The sequence below is a fragment of the Lissotriton vulgaris genome, chromosome 5, assembly GCF_964263255.1.
Source record: "Lissotriton vulgaris chromosome 5, aLisVul1.2, whole genome shotgun sequence".
Taxonomy (NCBI): Eukaryota; Metazoa; Chordata; class Amphibia; order Caudata; family Salamandridae; genus Lissotriton; species Lissotriton vulgaris.
In genome coordinates this window covers 877,541,785-877,556,652 of record NC_141693.1, presented here as the reverse complement: position 1 = coordinate 877,556,652, position 14,868 = coordinate 877,541,785, and the positions used below count along the sequence as shown (strand labels likewise).

Genomic DNA, 14,868 nt, shown 5'->3' with positions numbered 1-14,868 from the left:
TCAGTGCCACATAATTACACGGCACACAATTGCACTCTACTGAATACAATATACACTCCCCATATTACCACTCAGTGCCATATAATTACATGCCTCATACTTACACTCTACTCAATGCAACATAAATACACTTAATCTGTCTATCACCCTTCTATCTGTCTATCTCTCTATTGCCCTCACTCTATCGCCCTCACTCTACCTATCGCCCTCCCTCTATCTATCTATTGCCCTCTATCTATCGCATCACCACAGCATCACTCAGCACCACCAGAGCATCACTCAGGGGTACCACAACATCACTCCGCGCCACCACAGCATCAATCTTTGCAACCATTCAACAACTGGTTCAAATATGTTCTCTCAAGGTTTCAAGCTTCATTACAAATGTCACAAAAATATGTTAATAGTTCACTTCTGTTCTTGGATTTTCATCACAATAAAATACAATGAACATAATCTTCACAAAAGTTATTTACAAAAGCTATTGCCATCATAAATAACAATAACTTTTAAGTATTAATTATTAAAAAAATAAGCCATTTTTATTTGTAATATCAATTCATCTATGTCACGTAAATACAACACATATTGCATTACAAATGCTATAGGTGTCACATTTGCAAAAGTTAAAACTATTGGCATTGTAAATGACAAAGCTATTCAATTCACTATTTTCCAAACCAACACATAAATAAAAAATTTGTCATTTACAATACCAATAGCTCAAACTTTCCTAATGCGTGACCTAGTGCATTGCAAATGCTGGGTTCCAATGCAGGCGGTTGCTTTGTAGCAGAAACACTACAGGGAAAAAAAACAAGGGCCTATGGTACGGTAATATTTACAGAAGTACTTTTTAATAGTCCGCAATCAAAACAAAGAAAGAAAAACAAGTTTGTTCATGTTACAACTTTTGCTTTTGCTCCTTATCTGGCGTCGTAGCAGATATATTTTAGAAGGTAAAAAAAACATGTGGGAGCAGTCTGCTCATTCAGCACCTGGATGCTCTCACATGCAATTAATTGCGCTCTACAAATTCACATAACTTTCTCCTGCTATGCAAGGTTGGGGCCAGAGCAGTGAGCAGGTAAAGAGAAACTCGCTGGTGTCTTTCCTAGTGTGCGACCATCCCCAGATAACACAAACCCCACAAAACCTAATATGAAAAAGCATTATTATCAACTCAAAAAACACAAATTAGGAGGATTCCACACAGCACCTACCCAATAGCGGTCTTTGCAGCTTGTGGTGGAAGAGATTCAAGCGCAAACTTTTAGGCATCGAATTTTACGCCCATCTTGCCAAAGAACTAAATTAAAGATCTGTAAAACTCTATGCCCTGCACAGAAGAGACAAAAATACCATCTTTCCTTTGTGTTTCATTTGTTTAATTAGATACAGAACAATGTTAGTACAGAATCATTATCGTTCCATTATGTGCATGTTGGATTTACATCAATTTGAACACCTGTTGTACAGGAGTCCAAAAATGTAGGATGGTTGTACTGAAAACATCTCTTCATGGAACGCTAGTTTAAAACGGCAACAAGCCTTCAATATAGACATTTTTGCTGTTTTGGATGCCTGAAATGGAAAAAAGCTGTAAGATTGTTTGGAAGGGAAGTTTCACGCGCTACTAAGTAGAGGTGGCCAAGAAGCCTCCAGCATATCCCTCTCCCGCCCAAACAAATATAATTAAAGCTAGAAACATACATTTTTTAAATCACCTTCTCCCCTGCCCATCTGAAGGATCGTGAATGTCTTAGGCCCAAACCTTTAAATGTCCTTCCTTTCAACATAGTCTTTTTACTTTAATGAATCGTGAAGCCCACTTTATTTTTAGTGGAATTCGTGTAAAGTTTTGGGTTAGCGCTTTGAAATTTACACCCATTTAACAGAAATATGCAAGTATTTTTTAACACAAGTATGCCCTCTTAGTAAATCGGAAATGTTTGTCACACCCAGTTTTTCCTTCCAAGTCACACAGCAGAGATTAAATATAATCAAATGTAAAATTCATTAAGTACTCCTGTGTGTGCATTCTCCATCATTGGCAGATACAGGACATAATTTCCACATTTGTAAATTTGTGTTCATTTGGATTCTAGGGAAAGATCATGCGAAAAATATTTCACACCACAGTTGTGCTTACACTCAAAAGTAGTAGTTTGTTTAAGCAGCAGATGTTCAGCTTTAAATAGAGTCCACATAATTAAAATCCGCATGATACCTTAGATGTTACAATAAACATCTAATGTAGCAATGAACAGTCTTTATTGCACACAATGGTATGAGGAAATGCTCGACAACCTAAATGTACAAACGCCCCGTAGGGGAGATAAGGCCAGATTTGTTTAAAATGTTTTATGTACGAAACGTTTTCTTTTTACGATTCTTCTTTCCTGCTGCAAATGCAGCTTTCTCCGTCATTATCTCCTGGTATTTCTTTTTGTTGTATCTAGGCAAACAAAAACATAGCATTAGGACTGCAACCATGATAAAGTCCATTACCTATGTAAGTGTAAAAACACAAGAAACGAAGCAATAGGCAGTATGTACTAGTCGGTAACAAATAGGCATCAACAAATAAACAGATACATTAACTGTGAAAAGCTATCAGTGACCTACAAATAGACATATCTTTGACAAAAATACACTTGGTGAAAATCAACAAGTCTACAAGTTCCCACCAATACAAAGCTTGTGAGGAATACATAAAAATAAATGGACAGATTTATTACTGTACCGATTCTGCACCAAAAAAGCAAAAGCAACATGGAAAACAATTCAGGGCAAAGTCAACTGGTATCACTTTGTGAATGCTTGTTATTGATCAATATTGGTTTGGACAATGCAGCACAAATATTACCAAGCTATCAGCAGTTCAACTCATCTTGGAATGCTATTTTCCATTCTTCCAAGATGGCCCCCACATTGAGTCTCTTCAAAAAGTGAAAGTCATCTTGGAAGTATTAAAAAACGAACCAGTTTGGAGCGTTATTTGATGTACTTAAAAAATGCCAGCCATGCTGTATCTATGCACTGCGTGGTGGCTCTTCGTTAAGACTTCAAGAATAATCTTCCAAGAGAAAGTGAAAATAGAGTGTGTGAAAGGGCAGACAGAAAGAAAGGAGTGAGAGCCTGGGGGGTATATATACATTTCATTGAAAAAAACATAGGTTTCAGGGACGTTCTAGTTAGAAATTAGCATCAAAAAATTGAAATTCACTGAACAAACCACAGGTTTCAGGGACGTTATAGTTAGTTGGACATTTCACTCGTACAAAACCAGAGAAGTTCACCCGTTCTAGTTAGTTAAGTTAACTATAACTAGAGCCCCTGCAATGCACTGCTGATGACATCACATATTGCATCACTCATGACATGTCAGTGACGTCACTGATGACATCTCAAATGACATCACTGATGACATCATCCAGTGACAGTTTCTAAAAAGTTTAAATATGTTATATATATATATATATATATATATATATATATATATATGTTTGAGCAAAGCCCTGGAGCTATAGAGGAGCACTCGATGCTGTCCCTGGCTTGAAGCAGCCTGTGTTTGCCTCGCTGTTGTTTGCTTCCTGCGCATCTTCCCTCATAAGTTAAAACCCTTTCCGACGCGTTTCGAGGCTGGAACGCCCCGTAATCATGGAGTGGGTCACAAAGTAGTCAGATTGCAGCGCTGTGTTTGAAACCTGTTTATTAGGTCGAATGTATCCTCCCTCACTGGGCGTGGCACACTCTGGACGCATGGAATGCTGGAAAATGAAGTCCTTCCAGCGCTACTCAGTGTTTGCCTTAAGTAGGTTCTGACTGTTCGTGACAATATTGCACTTAATTTTCGTTATTGCCTTGAGTAGGCGGGATTGTCCAGGCATGCAAACTTGTAGCTCCTTAGAGACAGCATGCTGATGCTGACAGGAGAAGTTCCTATCCATCGCCGCTTTCATGTTGATCTTGGGTGATCTCGATGAAACTGGTGCCGACCTCTCACGGCCAGGAGCCGTGTGAAATATGTTTGAGCAAAGCCCTGGAGCTATAGAGGAGCACTCGATGCTGTCCCTGGCTTGAAGCAGCCTGTGTTTGCCTCGCTGTTGTTTGCTTCCTGCGCATCTTCCCTCATAAGTTAAAACCCTTTCCGACGCGTTTCGAGGCTGGAACGCCCCGTAATCATGGAGTGGGTCACAAAGTAGTCAGATTGCAGCGCTGTGTTTGAAACCTGTTTATTAGGTCGAATGTATCCTCCCTCACTGGGCGTGGCACACTCTGGACGCATGGAATGCTGGAAAATGAAGTCCTTCCAGCGCTGCTCAGTGTTTGCCTTAAGTAGGTTCTGACTGTTCCTGACAATATTGCACTTAATTTTCGTTATTGCCTTGAGTAGGCGGGATTGTCCAGGCATGCAAACTTGTAGCTCCCTAGAGACAGCATGCTGATGCTGACAGGAGAAGTTCCTATCCATCGCCGCTTTCATGTTGATCATGCGAGGCAAACACAGGCTGCTTCAAGCCAGGGACAGCATCGAGTGCTCCTCTATAGCTCCAGGGCTTTGCTCAAACATATTTCACACGGCTCCTGGCCGTGAGAGGTCGGCACCAGTTTCATCGAGATCACCCAAGATCAACATGAAAGCGGCGATGGATAGGAACTTCTCCTGTCAGCATCAGCATGCTGTCTCTAGGGAGCTACAAGTTTGCATGCCTGGACAATCCCGCCTACTCAAGGCAATAACGAAAATTAAGTGCAATATTGTCACGAACAGTCAGAACCTACTTAAGGCAAACACTGAGCAGCGCTGGAAGGACTTCATTTTCCAGCATTCCATGCGTCCAGAGTGTGCCACGCCCAGTGAGGGAGGATACATTCGACCTAATAAACAGGTTTCAAACACAGCGCTGCAATCTGACTACTTTGTGACCCACTCCATGATTACGGGGCGTTCCAGCCTCGAAACGCGTCGGAAAGGGTTTTAACTTATGAGGGAAGATGCGCAGGAAGCAAACAACAGCGAGGCAAACACAGGCTGCTTCAAGCCAGGGACAGCATTGAGTGCTCCTCTATAGCTCCAGGGCTTTGCTCAAACACATATATATATATATATATATATATATATATGCAAAGGTGTATTGTATGAGTGGGTGTATGAGTGATTGAATGGATGCATGACTGACCATATAAATGAGTGATTAAACGTGTCTTACTAATACATGGGTCGGGACACAGAAGAGCCCGATCACGAGCCGGGACTTGACTTGACTTACCCTACCTGTGGGGTGATCTCCTGAGCTACAACACCATTATTATTTATTTATTTATTTATTTAATTGCTTGTATCGCGCAGGAATCGACCAGAAGGTATCTCCGCGCTTTGCTCGCAAAAGTTCTGAAGTATGTTGTTTCTGTGGAAGCCATATGAAGAATTATGCCATCTGAAACAGGAGAGTTTTTAGGGTTTTCCTAAAACACAGGTGGTTGTCATTGTGTCTTAGGTCAGAAGGAAGTTTATTCCACATGGTAGGGCCAATAAATGAATAAAGAAAGTGTTGAATATTTCACTTGACACATTGAGCCCTGATGAAGTTCCTTTGGTCAAAGGAACAAAACGCGCTGGCTGATGGCCATTTATACTTCTATTCCTAATAAAATGAACTATTGGACTAACACATACATTCCTGGTGCACCTTCTTCTTCTAAAACAACTGGTTTACTAATACATTGGTGACTGACTAATCTGTATGAATGTCTGAATCAGTTATTCAGTTGGTGTGTAAGTGGCTGCTTGGGTTGGTGAGTATCTACATGAGTGTCTATATGGGTTTTTGATTGGTTGTCTGAGTACCTGAATGGGTGCCTGAGTGTCTGTGTGGGTGAGTGAGAGTGATTTACTGGGTGTGTGGGTTCAAGAGTGCATCTGTGAGGGGCTGTATTGAGTGAATGGATGTTTTAGTGGTACATGTGTGAGTAATTACATATGTGAAAGGCAGTATATGTGAGTGTTGGAGTATATAAATGATTATATATGAGAGAGTGATTGTGAGAGTAGCTGTATGGATGAGTGTGTGCTTGTGTCAGTGATTGTATAAGAGTGAAGTAAGTATGTGCTAGTACCTGTATAAATGAGGTGGTGTCTATAAATGTGTAGGTGAGTAAATGGGAGTGTGATTGACTACATAACTGACTAGCTGAGTAACTATGGGTGAGTGGTGGTGTGTGAGTGTCTGTATGGGTGTATGAGTGCATATGATAGTGGCGGTATTGATGAAGGACTGCATGTATGAGTGACTGTATGGATGAGGGAGTAGATGTATGTGTAGACCTAGGAATCAGTGAGTGGGTATGTAGTAACAATGGTATAGGTAGGTCTATGGTTTCGAGAATGGCAGTCTATTTTAGAGTGGGTGTATCAAAGGTTATATTGGGCTGTGAGGAGGTGGATCAGATTATCATGTGGATGAGGTCATCAGTGACTTCACTGACCAGGTCATATATTACGTAATATGTGATATCAGCAGTGCATTGCGGGGGCGCAAGTTATTGTTAGCTCAACTAACCATAATGGCCACATTTCTGTGGTTTTGTACGAGTAAAATGTCCAACTAACCAGAACGTCCCTGAAACCTTTGTTTTTTTCCAGGGAATTTCTAAGGTTTTCTTAAAATACTAATTTCTAACTATGCCTACAGAGATAGGACATGTGCAGAAATAGGAGGAAAGACGCAGAAAGAAGCCAGCGAAGTGCATAAAGAGGCAAGAGAGGTGCAGCCAGAAGAAGAAAGGTGAAGAAAGAAGCAAGAGATGTGCAGAAGAACCAACAGTGGTGCAAAAAGAGGCCAACTTTAACTGTACCTTACAACAGACTCATACAAAGTACCATAATAACTAATCCTTCTCCGAAGAGGTTTTAAACCTCACTTTTTTCTTGAAGGCTCACTATTAATTGACTGCTCAGAATGTCAGGCCTACCAAATATAAAACAGCAACCCAAAGAATATTACTGTTGTAAGTCTGACCAAGTTTGTGAAGGTATTTATGTGTGTCTATTCTTCTACCTAGTGACATGTTAAATGAAAATAAACATACAAACACTTGAATACCTGTGTTTCAAACAGCATACTCTGTAATTTTGTGTAAAAAAAAGGTGTATGCATTTCTTTCTGCTCACAATACAGACCACACGGGTATTCAATCGTATATTTGAGGGACTTTAACACATAAGACATGTCTGCCTGTGCAACTGAATGACAGCAGAACTAACAAGATTTGACCACCTATAAGAGAAGCTACCTACTTTTTAAGCTACCAACTTCTGATGCATAACACATGAGAATATATGTGCAAGTAGACATATACCTCAGTCACGAGAGCACGCAGACCTTTAACTTGACAGCTCGCACTTTCCATTTGAGTATAGAAACAGGCGAGAGAAGTACAAAAAGAAGCAAGAGAATTGCAGAAAAAAACGAGAGGTGCAGAAAGAGGGAACAAGGGTGCAGAAGGTGGCAAGAGAAGTGCAGAAAGGAGCAACAGAAGTGCGGAAAGTAACAAAAGAAGTGCAGAAAGAAGGAACAGGTGCAGAAAGAGGCAAGAGGTGCAAAAACAGGCAAGATAACTGGACAAAGAGGGAGCAGGGGTGCAGACAGAGGAAAGAAATGTGCAGAAAGAAGCAACAGAGGTGCAGAAAAAGACAAGAGGAGTGCAGAAAGAACCATGAGATGTGCAGAAAAAGGGAAGAAGGGTAGAAAGAAGCAAGAGTGGTTTACACATTAGTACCAATGTAATACCCACATTTAGCAATAAGTAACAGGTGACCAATCTAGGTTTGCAAAGGGCTTTCCACCATGCTGTAACACTTGTTGCTGCATTTTTGGTAACGTTTGAGCTAGAAACAAGTTTTTTTTGTTCAAATCTGCAGATTATGCAGCAGATGATGGATTATGTGGCAAATGCGGAAAAATTATAATTGTGCAAAAGTCGGTGCAGCCAAACATTCACATATTTTGAGCGGCCCTGCTCATACCTCTGACTAGGCCCAGAAGTGCTCCTCAGTGGTTCCTTTTCTTTTTTGTCTCATTGAGTTTATAGTTTATTTTCTATGTAAACGACTAAGACTAAACCTGAGGTTACCACTCCACAGCACCGACAATCATACCACACAATTTCTCTCCATAACACATAATCCCAAGCTACATAATTCCAATACACTAAATACCACACACTTTCTATCCACATAATTCCACTACACACAACCTACATCCACTCCAAGAAACATTAATAAAACACTTTTACATTTACAATGCCTGTAATGTACAATTACACTGTAAATGCTTCTTCAACTGGTAGTCACGTTTGCAGTGGTGGAGAAAGGGGGCTGGGCCTCCAACCAGCGCTCGGGAATTACACTGCGTAGGACTTACAGGAGGTACCAGGAGGGCTACATGGTCCCCAAAGTCCCTCAGGAGTAAAGTGGACTTCATCCCCCCCCAACCCGTAGTGTGCCAGGATGCATGTTTACAGAGTGGTGGAGAAAGGGAGGGCGTGGCATCCGAAGACCTCTTAGCAATCCCACTGTGTGGGATTTACTGGATAACCTTGAGGGCCAGCTACCCCTCCTATTACCTCCAGTAAGTCCCACACAGCAGCATTGGTACGTACTCCTAGCTGGTCCCGCCCCCTTTGACCACCAGGCTGCAAACAGGCTCCCTGGCGCGCTCTTCGATGGAGATTAAAGTTCCCTTAGCTGCTGGGGGTCCATAGCGGCCAACAAGCCTACCTGATACCGGTAAGCCCCAGATAGTGGGACTGCTGAGAGGTGGGACTGCTGAGAGGTGCACAAAGGCCACGCCCCTTTGCTCCACCACTCTGCAAATGCACCTTCTGGCGCGCTCTTCGTTAGGGGATGAAGTCCCCTTGCCTCCTGAGGGTCCCTGGGGGCCAACTAGCCCTCCTGTTAACTCTAGTAAGCCCCACACAGCTGGATTGCCGAGAGTGGTCCGAGGCCACACCCTCTTTTTACACCACACTGCAAACGTGCCTCTTGGCGCACTGCTGCTCGGGGGATGAAGTCCACTTTAGTCCCGAGGTTCTCAGGACACAAAAGGACCTCATCACCCCACCAGCAGTGCTTCTGGAGGCAACCAGCGCAAAATCAGCCGAAATTCTAAAAGAAAATGCTTTTTTGGGCCCTTGGGGTTTTTGTGCGACCCCCTGAGCAGGCCTAGGGGGTCAGGGTATTTCTACCCTGCCCCTTTTCTTGTTTTTTATCCTTTTTTTTATTGTCTTGCGGTCTGTAAAACCATCCTGGTTTGGAGTGTTGGCAGCCAATACCAATGAAGCTTGTTCTCTGGATGGTTCGTGAACCCTCCTCGGACCTCAGAAATCGATATTTTCTATTTTGAATTTCTCAGGAACTACTGAATGGATTTACACCATTTAAAGAACGCACGCTTTCTGAACCAAGACCTACCTTTTTGCCAAATATGGTGTAATTCCGTTCACCAGTTCAGGCTGCAGACGTGTCTAAAGTCCCTAAGGAAATTAACATGTGGAAAACCTGTTTAGGAACTCCCCTTTTTTCTTCGCCACCACTTGACGAATCACCCCGAAAGCTTTCAATACAGAAGCTGACCTGTGTGAACCATTAGCTTTGAAAACGTCATTAAGATTTGTCAAACGGCGCCAAAGATATTGGCAAAAGAAAAAATGCTTCTTGAATAGAAACAATTTCTTAACTGTAACTACCTACCTACTGGTAATGTGTATGTATATGTATAAATGTATATATATATATATATATATATATATATATATATATATATATATATATATATATATATATATATATATATATATATATATATATTTACACCCACACAATACACAAGTCTAGTTATATATACAACTGTTAAAAAAAAAAAGTGAAAATATACTTATGAATAAAAAAGAAAGGGGACATAAAGGTTATAAGAAACATTAAAACCATGTGATAAAATATTCTTGCCCAAGTCCCCTCAATACCACCATCCGTGGGTAAACAGATCAACCCTAGTTTGGATTTAGATAGCAAGGTGGACTCATTCACCCCGCGAGAAGTTAGAGATGCCATTTTAAAAAATCTACCAGGTAAGGCAGCCGGCCCAGACGGTCTGCCTGGGGACCTATTACACGACCCCAAAATTTGGGCTGATTATGTAGCATGCTTAATGAATCTAATCCAGCTAGGCCACCCCGTCCCGGAATCATGGAAAGGGGCGGAGGTGATCACGATACATAAAAAAGGTGATAGAGAGGACCCTGCCAACTACAGACCAATTAGTTTAATTGATACCATCCAAAAGGTAGTTGGCAGGGTCATTATAAACAGAGTAGAAACTTGGTTTGCGGACAATGGTATTCTAACCCACTTCCAGGCTGGGTTTAGGCGGAAAGTTGGGGCAGTGGATCAGGTCTTCCGGTTTTGTGCTGTCTACTGGAAGTCATTATTAATTACCAAAGGCAGCCTCTACTTGGCCTTCATTGACCTGAAAACTGTGTTCGATGACATTCCACGCGCCAAACTATGGGAGGATCTACTGGCCTTGGGGTTTCCTAGTTATTTGCTACAATTTGTTATTAAGCTACATGAGAATAATTATGCAACGATACGATGGGGGAGACAGGCCCAATTGACAGGGAGGGTACCAGTTAATAGAGGGGTGCAGCAGGGATGTGTGATGGCCCTGACACTATTCTCCCTTTTTATAAATGGGGTGGTGGACCATTTGAGGGAGGATCCAGCGGATGCCCCTGTCCTTGCCGGGGAGAAAACCCCCACACTCCTCTTTGCGGATGATACCCTCTGATGTCCAAGACCCCCAAGGGTCTTCAAAAACTGCTTGACCGTTTTTTCCCTCTTCTGTAAAGATCGTGGGTTAACAGTAAATACATCAAAAACAAAGTTAATGGTCTTATCAATGCATAGAAAGGTTAGGAAGGCCCATCTCACACTGTATGGGTCCCCCTTAGAAGTAGTGAGTGAATTTGATTATCTTGGGGTAAGGTTGTCCAACAATATGAGCTGGGATTTCCATATATCTAAGATGGTATTAAATCTCAAAAGGGTCTCTGGAGCTATATTAAGGAACCAACGCCTTTCCATTAGACCGGTGGCCCCTGCGTTGGCATTCTACGAAGGGAAGGCGCTAGCCTCGGCAGTCTACGGCTCCGAACTATGGGGTGCCGAGAACACCAAGACCCTGGCCACTGCGGAGAATAAGTTCATTAGGGACTTAGTCTCCCAGTTTCAACCCCTTTGTTACCATTATTTTTTGATATGGGTAAAAAATCAATTACAGATAAAGTCCAACTAAGGCCGCTGTTATACTGGGTACGCCTTAGAAGGACACAAGAACTTGCACAATATGCTCTAGGATGCTTCGGAAGTTTTTCCCTTTGCTCTCTGAGGACCACAGGAGGATCACGGTACAGGCCTTGATCGGTTCAAGACTTGACTACTCCAACGTCCTATATCTTGGCCTGCCGGAATATCTCCTGCAACGGATGCAGGTGGTCCAGAACGCGGCAGCCCGTGCCATTTTTGGCCTGCATAGGCGAGTCAGAGTCTCTGGCTTGTTGCAGTCGCTTCATTGGCTGCCTATCCGACAGCGGATAGTTTTTAAAGCCTTAACTCTTGCTCACAAGGCCTTCTATGCCACAGGGGCTAAATACCTTCAGAAGAGGCTCGTCTCCTATCGTCCTTCCCGATCTTTGAGGTCAGAGTCGATGTTCCTTGCCATTGTCCCTCGTGTGAGGAAGGCTCGTATGGGAGGTCGTTCCTTTATGCTCCGGGCCCCACAGCTTTGGAACTCTCTGCCCCTGACGTTACGTAGCACCTCAAATCTGTTGGCTTTCAGGAAGGGCCTGAAAACTTGGCTTTTTGCTTCCTAGATTTCCGTATTCTGCTGACCCTGTTTCTTTTAATCTGTGTGTTGTGTTTGCCTTTTTCAGGTTGTCAATAAAGCGCCGGGACACTCTTTTGAGTAGCCGAGCGCTATAAAAGACACAAAATAACATAACATAACAGTGTTGGACGAGTTAATTTCCCTAAATGTCGCAAATAAAATAAAATGGCTAAATAAGCTTAAAACGCTGGTAATATCTATAGGCTTGGGAGAGTCCTGGGTCTAACAATGCCCCCCGCCAAACAAGTTGTTAAAAAACTTTATTGGGATTGGGTTGAGGCTAAGGTTAACTCTAACTCAAATCAGGGAACCCTGACTTCCAACTTTTTGGATCATAAACCATCAAGGAAGCTAGAGCCTTTTCTGGATTTCATCCAATTACCCAGAGATAGAACTTTTTTTTTAAAACTACGATATGGTATCCTGCCCCTTAAAAAATTTATGGAGGGGTGGAAGATCAAGGGAGGGCATGACTTAAATTGCCCTGGTTGCCCATGTCCAGAGGAAACCCTTGGCCATTTTCTGTTTGCATGTACAGCTTACAAGCATGTTAGAGCTAAATGGTTGAAATCAGTATGCAGGGAATTGGGAGTGAGGGATCATAGATCAGCCCTGCGTATTATTTCAACTAACACTGCCTCCATGTTTATTATCTGCGGGGTCGCCAAATATCTAGCGGGTGCTTGGTTAATTCGCTCAAGGTTGTTGGGCAATTTATAACTCTCTTTTTAGAAAGAATGTATTGTTTTTAACTTTGTTTTACCCTTGCTGTATGTGATGGAATTGTGGTACTATTGGATGGATTGTTTTATGTATTTCTTAAATGTTTGTACTTTTATGATATATATCTATCGAATAAAGTATTACAACCAAATATTCTTGCCTACTATTAGAAATAATTACATCTTCAAGATGATTCAAAGGATGCACACACTCTAGAATGGGTCACATTTCATAGAGCAAATGGTAAGATATGTCCAGGTCAACAGAGGTTAAGCTACAAAAACATTTGATTAAAAAACGCTTCGATTGAAATTGCTGGTGGCTAGCAGCTCAACCTTGGATAGGGTTAAACTTGTATCTGGTTGGCTCAATTCAGGAGCATCAACAGAATGGAGGTGATCTTGACCAATAGGGGCAGAGGGCAAAAGGATTTTAAACCAGATTGGCAAAATGCTCTCTAAAAACGTAGCAATTGAGAAAACAATAAAAGGGCTGGTGTCAGCCTGGCAGATTCTCAAAGCAGCCCTGGGCAGACGAAACCAGAGTAGATGGCATAATGGGATAATCCAAAGCACATGCTGCTTGGAGTAGATAGGACGTATAAACTGCAGTTGGTCACCGGTTTCATCACACCCTTTGCATGCTAGACAAAGTTTGATACTTCTGTGTCGCCCATCCATTTAGCTGTGAAAGAGGCCAATGGGAGGGTGTCCAGCTTAAACCGTGTGTAAAGGGGAGGGCTTTAAGTGGGATCAAAAAACTGGAAGGTCTCTAAAAGGAGCGTGGCCAATGTAATTAAGGGCGTGGCTTAAAGACACACAAGTAAAAATCTGTGCTTAGCATAGTGTGCCGCCCGACTTGTATTTTGCTGTTTGTCATTGCTTCCAGGTATACGATACAACAAGTAACATCATACCTACAACAAGTCAGGACTATTGGCTTTGTCAATGGTCGTTAGTTGCATAAGAAAAAAGCAGCAACTATAAGTTGTATATAATATTGAAAAAGCTTCCACTTAAAGCCCTGGTGACACCACAACAATGTTGCTGCTCCTGAGTTTCAGAAAGAGATGTGAAATCCAGAGAGGAAAGGACTCTTTAAAGGAGTTCCCTTCCCCTACAACGCTCACCTGGCATGACGTCATGATGAAACCTCTCCACTAGTGAAAAGTGAGCAGTGTGAGCACGCGCACAACGATGTGCCTGCTGTCACTGCAGTCCAGGAAAAAAACTGACCGTCTGTTCGAGGGCTCAAAACAGAGTCCGATAGGGACCCGTTTCGAGGCCCCCTTTAAAAAACTGCCGGTGCTGAGCACCGGTGAGTCCTGGCCCATTTAAAGCCCTGGTAAAGGGCTTTATTTAGTAAAGGGAGGATAGATCTAAGCCTTGGGGGCGGAGAAGGGGTTGAACCCTAGAAAAGAAACAGTAAGACACCTCGTTTTGGTGTTCAACTTTATCTCCTCACCTTCATAATAAAGGGACTTCAGCTTTTTAGCAGATGTGAAGGTGGTTATGTCTATTCAGTACTCTGGCTTGCCCAAGGAATAGAGAGCCTACTTTACATATTCCAATAAGTGTAAAATTGCCCCTCTTTATTGCCTATCCAGTATGGTGCTTAAGCATGCCCAATAATGTAACAGCCTAGGTGTGGACCAAACTTGCAATCAAAATTGTATGGGTCTAAGGTGCCCTAGGGAGGAGATGGACCAGAGGCCTAAGTCTGGTTTAAAGATGAAAGGGGTGCTTTGAGGCAGTCTGAGAGCAGCCCTCAAAAACATATCAGCTACCCACAATGCATCTATGTTGACATGACCCAGAAGCCCTGCGTCATAGGCAGAAGCGGCTACGGCTTAGGCTCTCCAAACTTCTAGGAATGGAGAAACAGGATGGAAGTAGGTCTTGCTTGAAAATCTTAAGATACTAGCAGCCCTGTGATTCAGCAGGAGCTGACTTAATAATTTGGAGCTGGATAGCCGTATTCCATGGTAAATGAAATCGAGAACTCTTTCCAGCTCAGATTCCTCAAGTGTTAGTAACCTTCAAAAAACCCCAAGTGGGTTAATAGCCATGAACTTCATTTTGTTTATGTTAATAGGCCAGAGTTGGTACAGAAATATTTTAACCTTTAGACAAGAGTCTCAATACCTTTTGGAGTTTTTTCTAGATCAACAGTGTGTCAACTGTGAACAATGCTG

General features: G+C 42.3%; 1 protein-coding gene across 1 annotated transcript in view; it reads right to left on the bottom strand.

Moving 5' to 3' along the window:
* Positions 1–1,371: 1,371 nt before the first annotated feature.
* The window catches only part of DNTTIP2 (deoxynucleotidyltransferase terminal interacting protein 2), a 228,946-nt gene continuing 215,449 nt past the window's right edge, over positions 1,372–14,868 (bottom strand). The window contains exon 7 of the mRNA XM_086922456.1: positions 1,372–2,458. Coding sequence (XP_086778582.1) covers positions 2,365–2,458 — 94 coding nt within the window. The 3' untranslated portion in view covers positions 1,372–2,364. The remainder of the gene's footprint in view (positions 2,459–14,868) is intronic.